General features: G+C 47.5%; 1 protein-coding gene and 1 long non-coding RNA gene across 2 annotated transcripts in view; one reads left to right on the top strand and one right to left on the bottom strand.

Moving 5' to 3' along the window:
- Positions 1-25,010, bottom strand: part of LOC135902070 (uncharacterized) — a 750,038-nt gene that overhangs the window by 325,944 nt on the left and 399,084 nt on the right. The window lies entirely within an intron of this gene.
- LOC135902068 (uncharacterized) overlaps positions 1-25,010 on the top strand; it is a 72,256-nt gene that overhangs the window by 44,788 nt on the left and 2,458 nt on the right. Inside the window, exons 7-8 of the mRNA XM_070537075.1 lie at positions 10,845-11,012; positions 21,276-21,419. Coding sequence (XP_070393176.1) covers positions 10,845-11,012; positions 21,276-21,419 — 312 coding nt within the window. The remainder of the gene's footprint in view (positions 1-10,844; positions 11,013-21,275; positions 21,420-25,010) is intronic.

Here is a 25,010-nt window from a genome sequence, read left to right as displayed (position 1 = left end):
TCAAAAGCGGGTTCATGTCCTGTGGTAAGTGAACGAAATTCAGGCATGCTGCCGCTCAGGCTTGATTACGCAGCGAGAATTAGTACTTTGCGTGTTTGTAACCATGCCATTAACTTGGCCCTAGGTCAATATTTATTGTGCATCCGGCGACGCACATGCAGCCAAGTACAATATGTCGTTGCAATATTTTGTTCTATGTCAGCTATGTAAGGGGCTCTGAACCGAAGAGTGGTGGCCTGCACGGCTATAGAGAGGTCGCTTAAAACAATATCATTCCACTTAAAGTCCAAATTTCTGAAAATAATTTTGTTTGATTGACTGAATATCATAAATCAAGGATTACACATAGTGTGTGGCACAAGATGCGTGCTAACTGTGCCAAAAGAAAAAAATAACCGCGAACTACAATACTCCCTGATGTGAAATTTGAGCGCAGCTCTATAGATGTTTTCATTTCGCGATATATTGGCTAGCGCGGACAATCTGTGTCGTGCGGCACGTTACAGATGGAGCGAAGTGCGTGGCGACTGCCTCGCTACTCAACAGATTGCGAGAACCAGCGCATGGGTGACGCGTGGGCGCGATTCACAGCATCCGCCGCTGACAGATCCTCCAGACGACGGGCGCTGCTCTGGCGCCATCTCGTAGCCGTCGTCGCCACACTGCGCTCTTCGCGCGCTTTCGCCGTATACCCTCCGCCGCTTTCTGCGTCATGGTTTCGCTGCACCTTCCTTTTGGCTTTCCTCCTCGCACATATCATCCCTCTCTGCACTCAGCGTGCGCCTTCATCTATCGCTGTGCTCGTTCGCTCAGTTATGCCACCGCCGACACTCGTCATGCGAACGGGCGCCTATGAGCTGCACTAAAAGAAAGAAACACATCAGCACTACACCCTAAGAAAAACCTTGCACATAAAAATCACAATGCGGAACCAGTATTAATGCAGAAGTGCCTCAACACTTGAGTGACTACAGAACATACGTACACATCGTAACTTTCTGTAACAACCAGAATATTGATACAGGATGCGTTCAACCTTCTAAAGCTGATTCTCTCCCTTGCGTGTCTGCCATAAATATATGCAGAACGGGCGCCTAAGAGCTCCGCTCAAAAAAATGAAGTGCACATCGGCACTATGCGCTACGACAGACCTTGCGCATAAGAATCGCAACCCGCGACCAACACTGATGCATAATCGCCTCAGTGCTAGAGTGCCTAAAAAGAACATAGAGTTTGTGAACAGGGATGAAGTACCTCAGACATGCTGGCCAACGTTTCGATAGGAGGACCTATCTTCGTCAAAGGCGGCAGTGCAGTGACGTCACGTGCGGGTGTTGTCGCTGGCGGCTGGTTTTAAAGAGAGAGATTACAAGAGGGAACAGGCGCTGTCGTCCGACGTCTGTGAGCCTCATTCTCAAGACGACGGGACAAGAGCGTGAGAGTGGGCATGCGGGGAGAAAAGAAGAGAAATAGAAGCAGAAAAAAAAGCGAAAAAAAGGGGAAAAAGGAGAGGGGGGGCAAGGCGGCACCAAGACACAAAAAGGGGGGGAGTGAAAAAAAAGAAAGAGAAAAATGAAATTTTAAGAAATACGGGGCCTTTGGAGCGTGTTGGGGATGCGAAAGGTTAGGTGGTATTCAGGGGGAGTCGGCGGCATGTTTTTGAGGCATTAGAAGGGCCGGTCAAGCGGTCTGTGCGCGAGGCGCGAGTAACACAAGAGACAGAAAAGAAGGAGAAAACCCAGACACACACACACACACTCAAAAAAAGCATGAGTTGAAAGTGACTTGAATAGAATAGTAGTAATAGGTCGAGTAATTTTGAAATAGTTAAGGTGGCGACGAGGAGTCTGCGGTGCAATGTATGGGGTGACTGAAAGGCAGCGGCATGGTCTTTCAAGGGGCACTGCCCCACGCGCTTAACATAGGTGTCGTTACGGCGGCATCCAGAAGGCGATACTCTGGGTTGAGGCGCCGAAGAAGGCATATTGACTTCGGAATGTGTTGTCGAGGTGGTTTCAAGAAAAAAAAAGATTAAAAAAATGGGGGGAGGGGGAAAGGGGGGGCGAAATCGGTATAACAAACAGGAGGGTGACGCGTGCAGAAGCGGGCGGGGGCAAGTGTACATGGAAGAAGGGGATCGTACAGTTGGTATAGACGTAAAAACCTGAATGAGTACATTAAATTGAGTAGTAGGCAGAAAAAAAAATTTTTTTTTGTCTTTTCTCGAAATGGAAGAGTAGGTGAGGTTAAGAATTAAAGTTGGCTGGTGGCCTAATGTGTTTTGTGTATTGGTTGATGATATGAGAGTTTCAGATTTAAGTTACAGCTTTTAAAGATTCTAAGTTGCCGCGTGCCAAATTAATTCCTGTCGGGTGTAGGCAATTAAACTTGTGTATGAGGTATGATTCCGTATACTTCCTTTCGCGAGGGGAACGGAAATTTGTTTGTAGTATATAGAGCCTTGCTTTGTCAAACATACGTCCATGTTCATAAAGTGGCTGGCTACTGCTTTGGGTAAATTGTGTTTTGTGTCCGCGCGGTGACCATTGAGTCTTGTATTGATTTGTTGTCCAGTCTCACCTATGTATTGTTTGCTACAAGCGGCGCATTCTAGACAGTAGACTACGTTGCTTGATGTGCAGGTGAAAGCCGAAGTTACCTTGTGTGTGTAATTCGACGCTGTACTTTTTACTGTAGTAGTGGATTGAATGTGTTTGCATGTAGAGCGCCTGGGGCGGCCACAGCGATTGGTTCCCAACTTCTTCTTTTTCTGTAGTTTGGCGTGCACAAGAACATCTTTAAAATTAGTGTTGCGTCTGTAGGCCACTCTGGGAGGGACGGGAAAAATCTTCTTAAGTTTCTGGTTGCTGGAGAGAATCGGGTAGTATTTACTTAGGATGTTTTTCACGTTTGGGAGTGCGTTTGAGAATTTAGTAGTAAGAAGAGGCGTTGTTGTTCTTGTGATCCTCGGGTGGGGCTTGAGGACCTCGGCTCGATCAAGTTTGGTTGCAGCGATGTAAGCTGTTTGAAGGTCACTGTTTGGGTGGTTCCTTTTTGATAGCGTTTCTTTAAGGTGATCGAGTCTATCTATGTAGTCTTGGTTTTCAACGCAAATGCGTTGCGAGACTGGTCATCTGAACCTACAGTCGCAGACAGAATATTATGGACCATCAAATCTAAGAAAAAGCTGAATGTCTCCGCAACCTCACAACGCAATTTAGTATTTGCATTTTGGACCTCGACTAGAATATGCTAACAACGTTGTCGTGGGCAGTTTTACTGGTTACTGCTACAGGCTGCTCGGGAATTGAACGTTTTCGGAGATCCCGTGGTCAATTTTATTCTCTCCGCAACTGTACCTCTTGGGCACCCAGGATAATCTCATGTAAGAAGCAGGGAGTGAGACCAGGCTGGTTGGTATTCCATACTGAAATGACTAGTGCAAGAGTAGACACGGGGCACAAAAGGGCGACAATGACAAGCGCGCCCTTGTCGCCCTTTTGTGCCCCGTGTCTACTCTTGCGCTAGTGACTTCCTCAAGTAAGAGTCCGTCAGCCGTAGCACTCGCGCGAAGACCGCTGAAGATGACCGCAGTCCAGTGTTTCTTTGGTCATGAACTTCACGTGAAAACTTTTTCACTGAACACTCTGATTCATGATGCAGCACACCTTGAGAACACTGCGTTCAGCAAGCGCTAAATCGTGCCACAGGGATTCAGAAATCCTCTGACAGAGATGAAAAACATCAAAAGATTGATCGGAATCGTATCGTAGCCGACGAGCTATGTGTGCACGTTTTCCCAGAGAGGCGTAAACTCCCCTTTAATCTTGATTAGTGAGCAGATAAAAAAACAAATTTGGCAGTAATTTTTAAAATAAAAGGCAATCGCCTTTTCTTTGCGCATCCCATCTACTTAAAAGCACCTTAAAATCGCAATTTTATTTGAATAAAATGAAGCTTGCGATGGTATTCTTCTTTATTTCAAAAGGCATTTTGTTTTAATAGTGCTCACAACCTCTCCCACGTCCCCCCTCACCTAGCACCGCTTCAATCGCAACTCCGAAAACACCCCTTGTTGATGTCGTCACAGTTGGTTCTGGACCGCTTTTCGCCGAAAGCTTCGCCGCCACTCGAACTGACCTTGCAGCATATACGTAGCGTTTAGTGCTACGAGAAAAGTAAAGGACTGAGGAATGTAGGCCGATCTCGAAGGCGGCGCTGTCTCACACAGTTTGTCAAAGCAATATCTGTAGCAAGGAAAGAACGCAAGCAACTGGAACATGACACACGCGCCTAACTTCAGCTGCTTTCGACATGAAATAGTTTTACGTGCTATCATGATCTAATCACATAAAAGGACGATCGTGAACTAATAGTTTGAGTATCAGGTTGCCTTGTTCGGTTTCACCATCGTCCATGCATATCTTTGCGAGCCCTCCCCGATTACTCTCAACATGGCTGGGCCCACTGCCTTGCCAAATAGATCTTAAACTGCTGCTCTACGTGAGGCAGTGCCTCACGTAGAGCAGCACTGCCATCTTTATTACTCTTACAGGTGTCGTTTCTACTGGTCTTTCTCTCCCACGGAATTTCCCAGCTATTAAACAAATGAGACGCAAGTACCCTCTGTAACAGATATGCCTCATCAAGAGCAGAATTCCATTGAGAAAGCAAACCATTCTATGCCTACTTTCCTAAGATTTGGCAATCAGTGAATCTACTTGGCCGGCCTTTCGCGTAATAAACTGCAGTTTATTGTTCCACTATCTTCAGGATCAGAACCGCTCCAGTCGGCACTCCAACCCTGGCCAGGTACACTGTCATAGAAAAGGAGGCTAGCTTCATAGACACTGTAATGCACGGTCACGGGGATGATGTCTTGCCCTTTTCACCGAGAGGCAGATAATCGCTATCGTGCAAGCTCCGTGGAGAATATAATCAGTTGTAACTCCTTTATTTAAGCGCTTCATGTGGGTTGCAACATTTGAATTGGATGTGCGTCAATTTATTGCGATAGCAACGATATGGACACTTCAGGCGCAATTCTATATATATATATATATATATATATATATATATATATATATATATATATATATATATATATATATATATATATATATTGAAATTTTGTAATGACGGCTTGTGCGGATCATGGAATATGTCTATTGCAATGTATTCAATTCTTGTAATGATTTTTGCTGTTAATTTTTGTTTTCTTCATCTGTATATCGCACTGTCCACTCCTGCCCAAGGCCTAAGACTAAGGCCGGCAGTATCCTATAAATAAATAAATAAATTATGCTGTCCCCGTCACCGTGAGGTTCCGTATAAATTTCAAGAGCTATAAAATCGCCGCCGCGCGCCGTACGTGCGAGTAAAAGCGGCGGAGGTGAGCCGGCGAACACGGCTCGATTTCGCGTGCGCGAGCCAGAAAGGCACAGCAGAAGCACACCCTCTCCTGTCGCGTGCGAGGCACGGGGGTTAGGCGAGGCAGGGGGGGGGGGGGGAGGGGGGACGGGCGTTCGTCTACGGCGACAGCGACTTTCGCCCTTCGATTCGACAGCTGCTTAGGTCGCGCGGGCGCCGTATCTTGAAAGAGATCTGCAACGTGGCCAAAGTGCGCGCTCGCGCGGGCCTCACCTTAAAGGGAACTGCGATGTTTGCAGAGTGCGCGCATAGTGCCGGTAGCATCCCTATTGCACGAACGAGCGTCTTCCAGTGTGAAACCAGCGCGTTTTTTTGGCACTGGGTCGCAATGGGTGCGCTGGTGCTCGCTGGGACTTACTGGGACGCCAGTGAGAACGCTGTATAAGAGCTGGTTCACACTAGAAAAGACGCTGCTTCCACTTCCATGACGCTGGGGCGCACTAGTTTGTGCTGTACAGGCGCTGGTTCTCGCTGAAGTTTGCTGGTTCGCACTGGAAACTGCGCTGGTTGTGTTTGCGCCGCGCCGGTTCCAGTACGCAAGGACGAGCGCTGCTGAATATCAAATGCTTTGTACAATTTCATCGCTTCATATTAGTCTCTTATCCTAAATAATGCTATATGTTGGGGTCATAAAACCCTAATTCGTGTCGCAGCTTGTAATAAAGGTGCGTCAGCTGCCATGTTTATTCATGGACATTTGACACTGAAGATCGCTTTCGGTTTTTTTTTTTAATTTTCCCTTTTCACTGGGCGGATAGATTAATTCTTGAATGAAGCCACGCAAAACACAGAGGACGCCGCGTTTTTTAGTAGTTCGCACGTAACATATAACTGGGAGTTGTCGCCGTTGTCGCAGTGTTGTGGAGTGCACATGAAATCCAGAAGTCGTTCGACGCGCGCCAACGGACCTCGAGTTCAAACCTTATCGCTGACTGATATTATCGCACCGATAACAAAGCAGAGGTGATTCGCACGCTTCCACTTTCCCTATTGTACTAAAAAAGGTATGAGGCTCAAATACACACATTTTAGCTTTCGCCAGCTACCCACGCCGAGATCGGTCCCCACAGAAGCTTAGGCATAGCGTATCCGCCGAGTCCATCTTCACGCTATCGGCGCATCTAGGCTAAGGAATCAAGAAGTCTAACAAAGATAAATCATGCTATATTTCAGCTTTCGCATCGGTGTTCCTAAATAAACAATTTTTTCATGTCTACAGTGCCAGCACAAGAAGCGATGACCGCCGATGTGACGCGTCATAAACACAGGTATATGTGCTATCGCCGAAGGCTCCCAGCGCTAGCCTGCGCTTCTCTGACGAACATATATGACTAGACAGACGTGTTGACCGCAAGGCATCACTGAATTAAGAAAACGTTGCATATCCATTGCGTGAAGAAACGGCTATCGAAATCGGCAATAACAGTCCAAATAGTGGCCCGGGTCGGCGGTTTATTTAGGACTTTTTTCGAAGGTAATATACCGATCGCAAGTGAAAATAGATGTTGTGGCACTTCTGAGCATGGTACTGAATACGGACAGCCAATTTTTCTTTGTAGTACAGGCGTGCGATTTAGTTGCTGGGCGATAGCGCATCTGCCACGTCTGTGCGAGACGTAGCTGTGCGAAACTAAAACTGCTTCTCGAATTTGAAATGGTAAATTATCCCCTAATGTTCGTCTGCTGGCGTCGCGTAGCGGTGAAGTGCCGGGCTTGGGATCTGTAAGTCGAACGTTCTGAATCCTGGTTGGAGCAGCTTTACTTTTGCGTTCGTTTTTGCTTTTTTATTGCACTAAAACGCTCTTTGTTGCTTTCTGTATTAAAAAAATATATCTGTGGTGTCCAGGCACCGCATATTTAACGCGCTAGAGGTGTTTTTCGCACGAGTAGCCGCTGATACTGGCATTTTTTTTGTACCACTCGATTACACGCCGTGTCTTTCAGGTATAGCACTTGCCAAGAGCCACTTAAGGTTTTCACATTAATAAAATGGTCAATATGTCTCCTACATTGCTGCGGACCTGCCGTGATATTGTTAGCCTCGGGGACGTCGGACGTTCCACTGTGGCATCTGCGTCTAGGTCTCTAGTTCGTATCCACAAACCCACGACCCACCGTAAGCGATCACGGTGTTCAGGAAGTTTTAATCAGTTCTTGCAGTTACTCTTTGCAATTACTGTTTGCATTGTCCAGCAGGTCCTGTGCGAATTGCAGACGGAATTACATCTGCTCCATTGTTTGCATGCAGTTTTGGTACGAATCTCGCAGACACTCTGTTCGTGCCAAAATATCCGGTCAAAATGGAAGGTAGTGATCTAATGCTTATTCCCATTTCGTTCACAAGTTCTGGGACTATGATGCGACGGTCTTCCATGACCGAAATGCGCGCTTGCTCAATAACATTCTCAATTCGGCTTGATGAGGGTCTGCCTGAACGCGGTTCGCTGTCCTGTGATGTGCGGCCATCTTTGAGGCGGTTCTACCACTCCTTTCATGGAACCGACCCCGAAGGCCTGTTCAATGTTGTGAATGGTTTTCACGTGGGTATCGCCAAGGGTTTGACACAATTTGATGAACTATCACTGCTGATGTTGTTGGGCCATTTTACAACTTACCGAAATCCAACAAGCGCTATCTACACAACGTCACTCACAGGCCGACTGCCAGCAACTGATGCTTTCTGTGGGTAGAAAAAAAATTACGCAAGCGCATGAATTTTCCCTACATATTTTGTACGAAGGAAGCCGCTGGTACTTTATTGATTTACGTGCAAAAGAAGAAGGTTATAAACTTTTTTAACATACCTCGTACTAATCTGGACAATATACCCCGGATTTGTTATTAGGAACTTGGCAAAAGGCTCGTAAAGATGTTTAATATATGACATCAACAGTAAATTCCCGTACCAAATTTGACAGCATTATATAGACTATAAGAATCAGGTTACAAAAATGCAGTACCTGTTTTTAGCGCAGAGCGTGTTTGTAAACTGCGGAGTTTACTAAACCTGGCTATTATCGAAAATGTTTGCAGAAAGGTAAAGCTCCGATTAAAGCCTTTCTTTCCAAGTGTCAAAGGAATTTACTTATCTTTTTCATATGCAAAAACTTATATCAGTCTAGAAGTGCTCTCACATAAATTAAAAGAAAAAAGCAGAGGTTGTGTTTCGCCAACAAGGCGAATCTTTGTTAGTGATAGCAAAGAGCTCAGCTGCACGAAGCAAGGTTCCTAGTTATATCGGTGGTAGATATCGCAGTAAACATTCACTTACTAGATGCATTACCGATTTTGGTGTCGTGTGCACAAGGGGAGACATGAACAGATCTGGCTCGGTGATGACCAACACTTCCTGTCACAACGTTGGCCTGGGGAAGGGTGGCGCCAACATGGGGCGAAAGCTTCGTGTTGCCTCTCGTTTTAGTGCGTCTCGAAAACTTGTGCTTACGGGACCTCCAACACAAGGCGCACAGGAAAAGAGTGGCCTTCAAGGTGCCAGCTGCACCAGCTCACCCCCAAGCTTTGCACCCACCGCAGACTAACTCCAAGATGCGGTGCGTGGGCGGTGTATATGTCCCGCCTCCTCAGGTGCATGCACAGCCATGCGGAACCCCCCTTCCGCATCCGATACACCTATCACACCCTTGATCACGTGACCTCCAACATTTAACACATGGCAAGTAGGCACCACCATGAAGCTATCCTTTTTCATACACTCACCCATGCTTTCCGTGCCGCTGGTGACGTTCAGCGCGTGGGGCACGATAACACTTTACTTTATACGGGGCATCAAGGCAACAGCGATGGCGAAAATTCGTCATGAGTATTCATGGCATTCCTATCGCAATGAAAGCATTTCGGCGTATTCACATAGGCTGCATCGAAGTTGACTGCGAGCTTGTGCTTTCTTCTAAAGCCCAGGTCAGGCGTACGCTTGTGGAAGGACACAAGCTCACGTCTACACGCCTTCCGCCTGAAGCGCCTCGCGAGGAATGGTGGTTTGCATCCACAAAGACGCGCGACAGCGCGCGCTCTCTGGTCTCATTCTCAGACGTCTTGATAGACACCACTTCGTACTTTGTTTGTTAACGACAGTGTTTCAAAATGCTTGGATATCTGTAAATGTAATTGTTATATGTCTAGAGTTGTCAGATCAGCACAAAAAGGAAATATAAGCACTTTCTTGCATTATATCAATCTTCTTCACTGAGAGTTTAATGAACCGTGCCGTAGTTGCGCAGCGAGGCGTGCCGACGCGAGGCAGCGCAAACGCGCGATAACAGAGGAGCTGTTCACCGAGTTCGCGATGCGTTTGGACGCGTATGAGCAATCAAGTGTCTTTCCTTTCTTTAGATCCCTATCACTATCACGCGTATGAGCCGTACTGCTCTGTCTTCGTGCGCGAGGGCGCGCGGACGCGAGCTGGCGCACGTCCGCAATCGTGCGTGTGATTTGGGCATAACAGCTTCGCTGTATAAGCGTATGTAGAAAGGAAGACGTCTACGTCAAAAATGTTAACTTTGTAAGGCAATTAAGCAATTCCATATTTTCCATATTTCCAAAAAGCAGCCCTCTCAATGCCAAAATTAGTCTGAATTTCCGGAAGTAAGTAGTACTGCGATATGAAAATGTAGTCTATCTTTTTTTTCTCTGCCATGCATTCAGGAAATTGTAGAAGGTATACTTATTTCTGATCATAGGTTGCAAGATATGCACCTGTCAAATGTAAATGAGGTGCGTATCGGAAGAATATGAAGCTGCTTGCACCTTTTTCAGCAAACATTCAAGATGTACGAGAGAGATGTGACGGGATAATCCCCATGAATTTGGGCAATAGCTTACAAGCCTGGCGTAGTTGTTTCGCCATTGTGCTGCTAGGTCCGGGGGCGCAGAATCAAATTCCGGCCATGGCAGCCGCATTTCGGTGGCGTCGAAATGACAAAAAAACCAAGAAAACACCAATGCGCTGTGCTTTGGGTGCACGTTGAAGATCGCCAAGTGGTCCAAGGTAACGTTCAGTCGCCCACTACGACTTGCGTCATGATAACATCACGGTTTTGGCAGATAAAGCAAACCCAGAATATTATTTTTACGAAATAGTTTATTGGCTGCGGGTGACTGTCTACTACAGTGCTTTGAGGTTTAGATGAATTTGCGCCAATAAGCAACATTCCTCTTGTAACTTCAGGCTCTCCGCAACAATTTGGGCATCGCTAGAGCGATTCTTTAGCAAAAACTATAAAAGCGCTGTCATGTGCGAATTTTCTAAAATAGGGACACACTTGCCCGGAAAGTTAGTAGTTTACCTGTTATTATAAGTGTGCGTGCGAGCGTGTCCGTGTGCGTGTGTTAGAGAGAGAGAGAAAGAGACGCGTACATCATCCTTAGTTGACCGGTTTCCGTTGTTTTTCTTTCAGATTGATGTTGTGAGTGCGATAACAAATACCCCCAATCCGAGGGTCGAATTCGCCATGACACTCAGCATGCGTCTCGACATTTTCACAAATGTCTCTCTCGCAAAGGTGCAAGGAGACTCCCTGCAGCAAATTTCATGCAGATCCCACAAGGCCGGCTGGTTTTTCGATGTGAGTGGCAGCGAAAAGCATGATTCCTGTGGCAGTCAACTAAGAAGGCTTTATGCCCTCCCCACAAGGTGGCTAGTTTCCCACCATATTTGTCGTGTGACGCTTCGCCCTCGTCTAAACGGCATAAGCATGTCGTCGCTAACTGCAACATCGTTATCAGCGAGCTTGTCAAGCTCCGTCGTGTATGGGTCCTCCTTTAGAAGAAAATTGTCACGTCGTTGTTGCGATGAAGAACATGGTAACAAAGCCGTAAATCACGAAAGGAACGTTTTACTGGGCGCACCTTAGCACACAAAGGCAACTGACACTCAAAGACCGATGGCTGCGGCGAGCGCAGTCAGTCTTCATCGAAACCTGACCAGCGGGTCAAATGTATCGGCTTTTATACACGACTCTTCGAAAGTTCCAGCGTAATTGTTGGTGCAGCCTGCCTTTCAAAAAGTACTACACAATTCGATAGGCGCATACTATCAGGATTCACAAGGTTCGGTAACAACAGACAACGGATAGAACCATCGATAACATTCGAGAAACTTGCAATCCATGTAAGCGCGCCATACGCCGAGCGATCACGCTTAACATTTGTTTGTCGGTAAAAAACTGGTCACCGGTGAAAGATAACTTTAAAATGTGCTTTACCTGCCGTGTGGTAGCTTAGAGGATATAGGGGTCCGCAGTTGTGCTCAACCTTACGCGTTGAATCCAGGCCGCCGTAGTACCGAAACGCAAATAAAGAAGCGCTCGATTGCGGTCCACCTTAAAGAACCCTATAGGTGGCCAGTATTAATCCGGAGGTCCCCCACTTAGGTTTTCCTCACAATCAGATTGTGGTTCTGGCATATGAAACCCGAGTTGTGAAACCCGAATTTCTATATACCTACGTTGCGGCAAAGGTCTCGAATCTGCATGCCGTGACGTCATAAATTCCGATACCATTTGCCTAAGCATCGTTAACTTTTTATCAACACTGCATTCATTCAAGTGCAGGTCGAACCATTTATTTAATAGTAAGCGAAATAAGTGGATCGGCTTAAATTTTAGGATATACGTTTACCGCAAACGTAAGGCACAATAGACCACGAAGAGGTTGATGCAATAAGCTGCAAAAGAATTGGCTGTTGATTTTACTATTTTTATACAATGAGAAGCAGGTATGTCAGTGGAGATATAACTCACACATTCGAAGATTTGAGAGGGCGGAACAAGGTCAGAGCAATGTGCGGCTACGAACAAGTTCACATATCTGTCTACTTTCACATTCTCTCGACATGTCTACTTCTCATTGTCTGGTACAGTGAACGGAACGGCGTTAGCATGGGATGAAGTGCGAGCCGAGCTGAGTATGCCAGCATTTTGGAAAATGTAGCATCTCAAACGCTGTAGACGAAAGTGAGTACGGTGTACTATGTGAAGGTATCGGTGACAACAAAGCCAGCGATGTTGATGCAAGCAACGACGAGTTAAGGTTTAAGTGCAAGTACGCGTTGTGTGTGGACTTGCAGCTAGCGGCGGAAAGCATAAACCAATTGCCATCATCGAGAAATGAATTTTTTTTCGTTTGGCGTGCGTTCGCAAAAATGCCTCGTATTTATTTATTTTTTTTTAAATTTGAGGAATCATCCTAGAGTGGCGGCCATCTTAAAATTTAGTAAACAAGTGTAATTTCCTTCTAGAGGGATAAAAAAGTCAGCATAGACTGTTAAGCGAACTTAGCCTTTCGTAAATTGGACAATGATTCAGAATGTAATTTGATATCTATGACGTCCTTTAAAGTACCGGCGTTGCGGTTTAGACTCAAGTCCCGTAAAAGGAAGGTAAGCTCGTCATGTTCACGAGTAATAATTTACCTCTCCTTACGAAACGTATCAAAGCAGGCCAGAGAGACCAGTCGAAACAGAGTGACATTGATGCTTATTATAACATTCAGGATACTCACGTGACGCATTCATCGATGATCCAGACAGCTCAAATATGGTGACTTGATGTAACTCCTAGGCTTTAGGTTGGGTCAGCAAATGACACTTGTAGGATGATATTGCGTTTCCTGTTAATGCGCAAACACTGCATTTCTAATATGGGCTGAAAGGATAACAGAAAGATCTCGCTCAAAGGAAGTGGAGTCTCGTGAAGCGCTCAGAGCAACAGCAAAAACGATATATAGGCTAGGAGGTCGTGAGCTAGCAGTTAGTAATGTTACGTGATTTGAACACCATCTAAGCACGGGATATATGAGCTGAATAAAAATGCAATGCTTTTGCCTTTTAACGCGATATCCAAACACTACTCTACATGAAGAACAGTTAGAAGAACATGCATACTTTTATTTCCAGCAGTGGAAAGTGCACTCACCCAAAAAATTACAACGGGAAGTTCCTACGTAAAATTTATTAGCGCAATAAATATTATTTAATAAATATGTCCTGTACTGCTCACAACTAAAAAATATAGCTAAAGTACGTCAACATTGGGCAGAAATGGTCGAAGACGATTGTTAATGTTAGAAAATAGGTTAATGCGAACGTTCACAGACAGGGTCCCGCTCTCGTGCGTAAAAGTGACGTGCTTTCTCCGCATGGTGCCCTCGCCTGCCTTTTACCGGTCTTCTTCAGGTATATATATATATATATATATATATATATATATATATATATATATATATATATATATATATATATATATCAGGACCTTAATAATTTTTTGGGGTTTTACGTGCCAGAACCACTTTTAGATTACGAGGCACGCCGTAGTGGAGGACTCCGGAAATTTTGACCACCTGTGGTTCTTTAACGTGCACCTAAATCTAAGCACAAGGGTGTTTTCGCATTTCGCCCCCATCGAAATGCGGCCGCCGTGGCCGGGATTCGATCCCCCGACCTGGTGCTCAGCAGCCCAACACCATAGCCACTGAGCAACCACGGCGGGTTATATCAGGACCTTTTGACTTCAAATCAAATTCCGGTCGTTAGGGCCGCATTTCGATGGCGTCGAAACGATAACACCATGGTGCATCGTGCATTTGGCACATGTTAAAGAACCCCAGTTGGTCAAGGTTATTACGGAGTCACTCACCAGGGCGTGCCTCATAATCAGATTTTGGTTTCGGCACAAAAAACTCCAGTATTTCATTTTTAGTATTCTGAAGACTATGGAGCTTCTTGTTTACGAAATCTTCAGAAAGTCAATTTACGTGTTCCCTAAATTTTTTCCATCATTCAATTTTTTTCTTGCTAAGTTATGATATGTTCCACTATTAAAGCGAAACTTTCTATGCCTAGTCTCCTGGACATTGCGTTACAGCTGGCAAGCTGGATCAGTGAGTATATCAGCAGAAAGGTTTGTGGATAAATATAGGAAAGTTAAATATTCGAGGAATAAAATTACCACCGGGGCCCTGCATAACGAAACAACTCATACAACCGATGTATGCGATCGACAAAGTGCCTGTCCTGCATTCAAAAAAAATTACTGCGACAAACAGGAACATATACGAGTAATGTCGGCTCACAGGTACCTTTAAGTACACTCGCTTGGCAATTGAAGAAAGCATTATATTTAACGCATCTTTTCATATTTTTTTCCCTGAGCTTTGCCATTCGGCATGTGGCACGGAGTCTGCGCCTATTCTAGGCCGATCCTCCAGAACGTTTACATGGAACTGTGACAGAATAGGTACAGAATCTGTAAGTGTAGCTACATTTGTGTTTCATTTTTATATTCACACACATGTCATCGCAATTCTTTCGTCGACAGGCATCATACAATCCTCTCGTCCGCGTTACATCGTTGTGTAGACCTCCGACACACCCCATCCTCCTAATTTGGTGCTTGCGTTTCGGTACAGTTGAGAGTGCAGTACTAAGTACGCCGCGAGAATAAAGTTGTGGCCTTCGTCGTCCATGGACGTACACATTGCGCTAAATAGCCCATTGCATAGCATGAAAGAAAACGATATTGTGTACATTGCTCCTGAAGTGAAGCAATATTTTAAGAACCGCTTCATTGAAGCTTCACTCCGCATATATTGCAACGTGTGCGTTGAATCTATATACATTTGTTTCGGTACGGTCTTGACTGTCAGGCAGAACTTGTGCTATTTATTTTTAATGTAGTTAAAGGTCGCTTGTGTTTTCAGAAAGCTGATGCTATTGCAGAAGTATAACGTAAGGCATCATCTTTCATTAGGTCCGTTCAGCCTGAGCTTCACTGCACGCGTCGAACACTTTAGAAGATATTCTGTTTCACTGATTAAGCCAACGAAAAATTGTACTTTTGATCCAACCAACATTCTCTCGTACAAAAGCGAAAAATAGACGCGGAGATTTGAAATGGCAGAAATGTACAACTGTGCTGCGGCGATGTTTGGCTGTTTGTAGCCGACTTCAAGGCCTTAGTAGGCCTTTACCCCTAGCTGGTAGCTATTTGGAGTACGTACTGGCTACAGCTTCCAACGACGGAGCCTACGCTGTCACAAGTTCGGCGAGGCCGTCGATTTCCCGGGCGTCCCCCAGCCTTATTTTGCTTGCCTGAAGAGGCCGGCCCGATTCCTTAAGACTCTGAAGATGATCCATGATGAATGTGGGGTGTTTCGTTGCAGTACTACGGGGTGCCATAAACTTTCCGAGGAAAGGCGGAGAAGTCCACGAGTGAGCGGCGAGTAACCGTACGGGTGAACCGATCCAACTGTTCGGGCTCTACCGCACGTTTGCGCAGCTGGCCCCCTTACCTTCGCTCGTCTCGTACGAGAACCACTAAGACACACTCACTTCGAGGGTGTTTTTCGTCCAGGAGGTCAAAGCGTGGCTTGGAGACTCCAGTGCAAAAAAAGCAATGCGCTGAACAGACGCTTTCGCCAAACGCCCAGGTTCCAGGCGAGACCTGTACTACGTACATTGAGGAAACGCTGAAATTGTGCAGAATAGTCAACTGTCGAATATCTAAAGAGGCTAAGTTGGACATTCATTGAAAGGTATAGCTTAAGGCGCTTACATATATAGATATATATATATTTTGGTTGGCAAAGAAAGCTTGAATTACATGTCTGACATCATTGGTCCCTGCAGAACCTCTGATTCGCTGAAAGTTTGGTAGCTTGGCTAACGTCACAACAGTGGTGAGTGTGGATAGGAGTCCTCGCATTGTTATTCCGTCAACCATACGGCAAAGTTTTCGATAGGAGTTGCTCCACCCAGACGTCGATCCCGTCACTCAAACAGGCATCACTGGTGCGTACTCACCACACGAGATGACCAACACAGCCGTTCGATGGTTCACGCAGTGGCTGACCAACATAGTCCTACTCCACACTCAAAAGAGACCAGTAGCTGTCAGGATTCTGACTACGACCAACGCCTTTGTCGCACGCACTCCTCCCTGCGGTCCATGGTGTATGTTACCCACCTGGTGGTTATGCGATTGACACCAACATACCTCACTATATTGAGGAGCATTGAAATATCCGGCCTCTTCCGGTATGCACTGTCATAGGCCAGAGAGCGAGTTTATGCAATCGGCACCTAATACCGTGAAGTGGTCTACCAAGGTTCTCAATAGGCCCGCATTTTTTATGAAGACAACTCAACTTCCGTACACCACCTTTCCGTCAGGTGGCGCTACTCTCCGCAACGCTGTCGGAGCCGCACATCGGCATCTAAGAGGAGTTTAACGCCCCAACCACCTAATGGTGCACCACGTTTACCTCGTTCGTGCAAAGCGCCGCTGCGCCACGCCTTTGCAATGGGGAAACGAACTAGCGCTGCCGATGGGGCAGAAGTCGTTCGACACATACTAGCGACAGAAATGCCCCCTGAAGTTATTATTTCCGACGACGTAAATGTTAGAAAACATTAAATGATGGGGTTTTACGTGCCAAAAACACTTTCTGATTATGAGGTACGCCGTAGTGGAGGACTCCGGAAATTTCCACTAACTGGGGTTCTTTAACGTGCACCTAAATCTAAGTACACGGGTGTTTTCTCATTTCACCCCTATCGAAGTGCGGCCGCCGTGGCCGGGTTCGATCTCGCGACCTCGTGCTCAGCAGCCTAACACCATATCCACTGAGCAACCATGGCGGGTCGACGTACATGGGCTTTTTTATGGTGTTTCTACAATTGCTTAATTTTGGGTACCGGAGCAACTTCGTGTGTATCGATCCTCGCTTTTAAAAGGTTCCTTGGGCGCAAGTTTGTATCTCGATGGGGTCATGCGGCAACGTTTTGTGGAGTCAGCGGCGAGTCGCTGCGTCCAGTATACTTGGCGGGCAGAGTTGTCCTGACGGAATTTGTAGTTATTTCACGATCAACAAACGAAGTAACTTTGAGCATTGATTTTTGCGACAGTGACGGGCGGCCGTAAACTGCACCACGGAGGAAGAGTCCTTCGATGGCCATGCTTCATCCGGGCTCTTGTAGGAGACGCTAAGTCAACAGGAACTACATATAGACACTCATTTCGAAGAAGTTGGAGATCCTGCTCCACAGGCCGCGCAAGAAAGGACCCCTTCCGCAGGCCGTGCTAGACGCTCGTCGTTTGGGCGCCCGCGTCATGACGAGGGAGGGGACCCGAATACCGACGGTGTCCAAGTTGCGAGTGATCGGCCTGTGGCTGGAAGAGAACGGTGCCAACCGCGAGCTGGTTGCCCGACTGCAGAAGAAAATGGCCGCCGCCGCACACCTCGTGCGGCGGGTCGCGAACAAGAAAAAAGGAATGAAGGAACACAACGTTACGAGGCTGATACAGGCGTATGCGCTAAGCCACATAGCGTACGTCGCCGCATACGCCGACTGGAACAGGAGAGAAACCGACAAGCTGAACGTGGCAATCCGCAGGGCGTTCAAGACCGCCCTGGGAGTGCCCCAGTACACGCCAACCCACAGGCTCCTCGAGTTGGACGTACACAACACGCTCGAGGAGATTGCCGAGGCGAAGAGAATCGCGCAGCTGGAGAGGCTGTCGAGCACCGTAACGGGAAGACGAATCCTGGACTTGCTCGGGATTCGATATCACGAGGTGCGTGGACTGAAAGAATAACTGCTACCGGAAGTCAGGGACGCTATACAGACGGAAAATATGCTGAAGAATATGCGCCCGGTGCATGACGTGCAAAGACGTATACGCAGGGCGGTAGCAATCCTGGAGAATCATGGAAGACAAGAAGGCGTCCCCTTCGTCGATGCAGCCAGGTACCCGCGGCCAGTCGGTGACTCTGATGCCGACGAGGAACGTCGACCACCACCGCCGCTACAAGGGAATGTGCGAGGCGAGCCACAGTTACCAGCACCACAACCACTACTGCTACTACGACAACAACGGCAGCAGCAACAACGGCAACATCGACACGGCCGGCCGACGGCGGCGGCGCCCGCCTTCTCCATGGCAGTTGTAGATACAAAGGGAACGATCCGAGTCAAGGCATCAGCGAGGCTGCCGTCGGCCGAAGCAGCGGAAGAGATGGCCATAGCCCTCGCGGTACTCCACGGAGGTGCGGAGGATAACCTGATTATCAAAGACTCCAAATCAGCGATTCGGAATTATATCAAAGGTTGGGTGTCCGCGGATGTGGCGCGCATGCTCAACGCCCTGGCCGGGACTTCGGATCCGGCACCATCACAAACAAGTCCCTCAAGTGGTTCCCCGCGCACGTCGGGGAGCTTGGCAGTAACAGCAACAATGACAGCAACATTGCTAACGGCCGAAGACGCAACGACACTCCACCCAACCACAACGAGCGCGCCCACCTCGTCGCGAGGCAGCTTACCCGCCGCGACGCGGTCACCCAGAGGGCAGCCGCTGCCATTGTTGTGCGGGACCCCAGCGGAGGAGTGACGGCGACGGCGGCTGCCACCCCGTCTGACGCGGCCGCTGTCGTTTACAATGCAACACAAATCGCGGCGGACGGAGCTGGGGATCACGCGGACGCCGACTGCGATGTCAGGGAGTTTCCGGCAACCTACAGAGAGGTGATTGGTCACTATCGGAAAGAAAGAAGAAAATATCCACAACCCCACGGGCGTCTAGACAGGTCCCAGGCGGTCGACCTGAGACGGTTGCAGACCGGCACTTTCACCAACCCCTACTACCTGCACCGCCTGTGGCCCGCGCCGCACCCGTGGCCCGGCTGCCCGTGGTGCGAGCACGAACGGGCCCATATGGTCCATGTGTTTTGGCAATGCTAAGGCCACGTGGAATAAGGACAAAGAGGAAGGGGCGATACAACAGCGGAACCCTCTGAAGCGGGGCGCCTCGCTGAGAGATGGCAAGCCGCCCTCCTCAGCGAGGCACCCGAAGACCAGGAGTGGGCCGTCCAGCGGGCCAGGGCCGTTGCCGAGGATCTCGAAAGATCTTCCTCGGGCGATGGACCCCTGGCAGCCTAGCCCCGGGCACCAACATCAACAACACCTGGACAAATAAAGTTTGTTCCTATCCAGTCTTTACTATAACCCATTCTATCACAAGTCGCTCATGTGCACGTAACGGGCTTCTCTAGAAAAAAAAAACTTCTCATGGACGAGTGTACGCTCACTTCTAGCAGTTCTGGAGCATCTCCAGCCAACAATCCTTCGGGATTTGCTTGAAGACCTTAGTTCCTGTCATTCAGGCACTGTGCGCACTCTTTATGTCATTCAAGCACGCTTTGACTTGCCGCGGATCCGACACTCGGTTGAGCTGTGCGTGGCCAGGTGCGTGCAATGCCAATGTCTGAAAGGTTCAGTTACTGCCCCATCTTGTCTCCTTCAAGCTGTGTCCTCCGCCAAGCTTGCCATTTGTGCAAGGTGCAATCTATCTCTCGGGTCCTTTTCCCCAGTCACCCAATGGCAACGCCGCTGGATACTTAACTGCGCCGACTACATAACGTGTTACTGCGAGGCGGCGCCCATACCTTCAATCACTGCCACGAAAATGTCGTTCTTCCTACTTAACCCTATGGATCTGAGAAACGGGCCACCTTGGGTTATTATAAGTGACCGCTGACGTCAATTCACACCGGATATCGTGGAAGCGCTTCAACGTTTGTGTGACTCGCAGTTGAAGCACACGACGCTGTATCATCTACCGATGAACCATCTCACTGAGCGCTTTACTCAAATGATCAACAATATGCTTTCCACGTACGTTGCATCAGATCACAAGTTCTGGGATGAGGTACTACCACTTTTTACATAAGCACACGCTACCACCATGCATCAGGGCACTGGCTACAGACTACTTTCTTCGACATGCTCGCCCGACCCAGTATACGCTTGACACTGTCCTCCCTTTTTACTACCATGACAACTCAACGGTCGCCGATACTCAATGCCTCACTGAAGATGCTCGGCGACTTTCGCGTCTGTGTACTATGGCGTTCCAAGAAAACACTAAAGCACGTTACGACGCACAGCACGGACTTGTTACGTATAATTGCGGTTACCTAACTTGGCTTTGGAATCTCACAACAGAAAAAAAAGGTGGTTTGTGCCAAAAGCTGCTGGAAAACTATGATGAACGTAAGCTGTCCTTGACAAGATCAGCGAAGTCTACTCACGCGCGGCTGACATGCACTGATAGATGCTCTGCTAGGTCTCAAGTTACGCATGTGACAAGGTAGAAAGCACATACGTCACGACAAGCACGTTGACTTCCCGGCGGGCTTTATTTCCGACGTTAGTTAGGCTGCGTCCATGTTCAAAAAAGAGAGCCGGAGATCAGAGTGGAAAGACGACCAGGACCACGACTTTGCAGTGGCCATTTTTCTGCCATTTGTAGCCGATGGCAAGGCCTAAATAAACTTTTCTTTGTGCTCATAACAATATTTTTTAACGTCAAGATAACGAAAACTTGGTTGAGTGGTACCAATTTATATTATAGTGGAATTCAACATGTAAGGAAACGCTCAATTTAATTAAGAAAACATGTTGCTCTACTGAGGGCGTTTTCTTATTTTTTTTTACAGTATGTGGCATACCCTAAAGAAGTTGTTCTTTTGCAGCTTTTCTGTTCGTCATGGCTTCTAGGGTCCTCTTGTGTGGGCGCTTTCACAGTCATTCCACAAGCGCCTCAACGATTCTTTGTCTGCACAGCCTTCGGATCCGATAGCATATTTTACACCCAACAGACCGAACTATGGCAGGTTGTTTACATGGCTGCCTCGAAGATAAATGTTAATCTCAGCCAATTTCGCGAGAAAAGCGTTTTCTTTTATTTCTGCTACAGGAACATATTGATGTGGAACTGTTTTTGTAAAGACCATTGCGAGTAACAGTTTCTGTCGCACTGGGTTTGCAGCAGTGCGAAAACCAGCTGTTCGGACGGGTGACCACCGGTGCCTCGATATACTACATCGGTGGGTCTGGCTGCGCTTTCGCCGAGGGCAACGATACAAGCAAACAAGTGATATCCTTCGAAACGCCTCTCACAATAAGGCACAAGGTAGGTGTTTTGATTCACTGCATCATGCAATATCAGGCTATCCCGTCAGGCCCATGCAATATGGCGCTATGGAAAGAATGGCAATATATGTTTGCCGATTTGCTCTCTGGTGATGATGATGTTGTGCCTTCAGATAGGTAGCACTGTTACACGAAATCGAGGCCATTATTTAGGACAAGAAGAAGTTTATTAACCACATTTGTGCATAGGGCTGTACTTAGCTGGGAAAGAGAGAGGGAAAATATTACCTTTACAGCAGCTTGACTACCGGCTCGCTGACAGCTTATGGATGACAGGAATGTGCTTACTATGAAATATGCACATTTACAATACCACATATACTGCAATACAGCTGAAGCGGTATTATAGGTCGACCAAGTACTCTAATAATAAAAAAAGGGGGAAGAAAAAAAATGGGCGTAACGCGTTTTCCCATGGGCGCTGCAGCTTTACTGGGAATTGACATCAGTCTCAGAGGCGCGCACGAATCTCACACACAATGTGCGCAACTGCTTCCTCAAGCTGTTGAAGAAAAGTGGTTTTACGTGAGTTGCACGCCCACAGTTTTCCTTTTTCGCTCGCCGTTATGGCGCATTTTTTTTCCCCGAAACGTCAGAGTGGCACGCAGCGGCCAGGTTGCGGTTTTATTCAGCAAAGTCTACATTTCATTTTGAACGCCGCTGAAAGCTGCCTCAGTGTGCCGCTACTAGTCACTCACCACCCGTCAGTTATTAGTAGCTAATCCTCCGTCTGTGACTGATTAGTAGGCCGCCCGCCAATTATGCGATCATCGTAATGCCATAAATATTTTATGTTATCATGCAATGGTCGTCGTGAATGCGAGGTTATATCATCACAGGGATGCCATTGCGTTGGTTCCATGGTCTTTCCAGCTTCGTCATACGATTTCAGTCATGCAGCCGCCTACATACTGTTTTTGTGACGCTTCGTCATTATGCCGTCATTGTCCTATCTTTGTCATTATTCCGAAGTCTTCATCCAGCTGTGCTCGTGACGTCGTCTGCATTTCTTTTCTTCATTCCTTCTTTGTCGTTCAATCGGTGTCATCGCGTGGTCGTCATGGGGTCATGGTCGCTCATTCGTCGTGATTTTCTCGGAGTCGTTCCGCTGTCGTTGTGCCGTCGTTGTCATACTATCGTCATCAAGCGTGAGATGCACATGTTTCAGCACCACAACTTTGTCTTGAGCTAGGCGTTTCGTTGTGAAAATACGTCGAAATTATTCTCCTGCTCTGTACTTGCAAATGGTCCTCCCCGATACCAATTAAAGCTTCGCCAATTCCCATAGCGAAGGAGATCTTTCTGTTAATACGATTAGCATTCTTAGTGTGCTTCACCGACTTTTCGGGCGGTGTCTCGGAACATACTGTTCCCACCAACTTCGGTCACTGGGTATGTGCCACTGCGTATGTATCGCTCTTAAATGAACCTCTCTGATGCCAACTGGGAGCACTGTATGTGGCACTTCCCATGTGCCACTCTTCAATGAAACTCTTCTAGGCCAACTTGAGTAATTGAGAATGTGCCACTGCGTTTGTATCGCTCATCAGTGAAAATCATTCAACCCAACTCGGGTCGCAGGGCATGTGAATATACGCATGTGCCGCAATCCAGTTAATCTCTTTGATGTCAATTTGGCCCATTGGATATGTACAACGGGGTATGCGAGACTTATCAATGACCCTTTTTACAAAGACTTGGATCACTGGGGTATGCATACCACTGGATATATGCGACGTGGTGTGTGCCGCTCTTCAGTGAATGTCTTTTACGTCGACTTGGATCACTAGCTAAGGGTAACTCGATATGCACATTTCTTCGACAATCGCAAGACGTAAAAATGTGCGTTGGGACTTGCGCCCGGAGTCAGCACCACCAAGCTCTTAGAACTAGGCTTACACAATACGCTCGAGGAACTCGTGGAGGCGCAACTATTGTCCCAACTCTAGCGCCTATCCAAGACCGGCCAGGGCAGACACATGCTCGCAAAGCTCGGCATCACGAACCACACGCAGCACGGCATCAAATTAGAAATTCCAAGAACCATACGCGAGCATACGTACCCCCATCGCCTTGCAACATCCACCCCCAAAACCACACGAGGAGACGTAAAGCCAGGGCACAACACATGAAACAAGATTACTCCAACAACAAGGAGGTGGTCTTCACCGACACAGTCCGTTATCGAGACAGAAAGAGTTTCATGGCGGCAGTTACTAGGCACCGAGGCAAACGCCTCACGAGCGTCACCGTGAACACGGCACATGCCGAAGCGGCACATGCTGAAGCGGCAGAGGAAGCGGCCAAAGCACTGGCCCTCATACAAACCAAAGCGACATACGTGACCTGCGATTCGCAAACGGCAATTCTCAATTTTGCAAATGGGCGCATCTCGCAAGAGGTGTATCACGTACTCCAGCCACATCCCCATACACCAGGCAGAGGCCGAATTCGATAACCGAAGGCATTTGCTATGGATCCCGGCATACAGCGGGCTGAGCACCCCCAACGAAGCGACTCACCCCGTTGCTCGAGGTCTCACTCACCGAGCATCATCGGAGGAAGAGCTCCCGCGGGGTACTGCAAATCTCTGGGCGTGGGAGGACCGTATGACCAGGTTCCACGACATCACGACACACTACCAGCTACAAAGAGGCGTAAACGCATTCCATCACGCTAGTTTAGACAGGATGAAAGCAGTACACTTCAGACAATTTCAAACAGGTTCTCGCAGAAATCCTAGACTCATGCACGCCTTGTATCCACACATGTACGAAACAAACACATGCACATTGTGTGGCGAGGTTGCCACACTTAATCACATGTTATGGGAATGTCAGCACTTAACAAACAAGTTGGGCAGTGCCGAAGCCTCCGCCTCTTCTACCGCCAGCCTCCGCTCGCACTGGAAGACCGCACTGTTCAGCTCGAACCTGACAACACAACTGTGGGCCGTCCAGCGAGCCGAAAAAGCCGTTTCAAGACAAGGTCTTGGTACCACATCCGCGGCGTGTGTCCAGACCGACTAAAAAGACACCGGACTCAATTCTGATTGATTTGATAATAAAGTTTACGCTCTCTCTTTCTCGACAATCCTCTTTGACGCAAACTTGACTCATTGGCTGTGAGCGAGCCACTAGTATGTATGTGCCGATCTTCAAATAAAAAATTACCGACGATTACGTTACCTCCTAATGCGAAATTTGAGCGCAGCAAATAAGCTGTTTCACCTTTTCGATAGATTGAGGCAAAGAAATCGAGCAACACATGTATGCGCTATCACAGAATTTTTTTTTTATTTTTCACACGTATTCCTTTAACAGACTCCACTAACAGTTCTTGACAGTCATGAAGGAAGCTTTGTGGTCGGAGAAATAGGCTGATATATGTTCGACTTGGTACACCAATGCTTGATTCTCAAAGACGAGATCTATACAAGTGCCTCGCGAGGTTGTCACAGCCGTGAGACGCGTTACGAGTGAGAGGAACGGGATGTTCTCCCGCATTCTCCCACAACCCGAGACTCGCAGGAAGAGGGGGGAGGGGGGCGGCGTGTACACCCAGCGGCAAA

Source organism: Dermacentor albipictus, chromosome 4, assembly GCF_038994185.2.
Source record: "Dermacentor albipictus isolate Rhodes 1998 colony chromosome 4, USDA_Dalb.pri_finalv2, whole genome shotgun sequence".
NCBI lineage: Eukaryota > Metazoa > Arthropoda > Arachnida > Ixodida > Ixodidae > Dermacentor > Dermacentor albipictus.
This window is presented reverse-complemented; position numbering and strand designations above follow the sequence as displayed.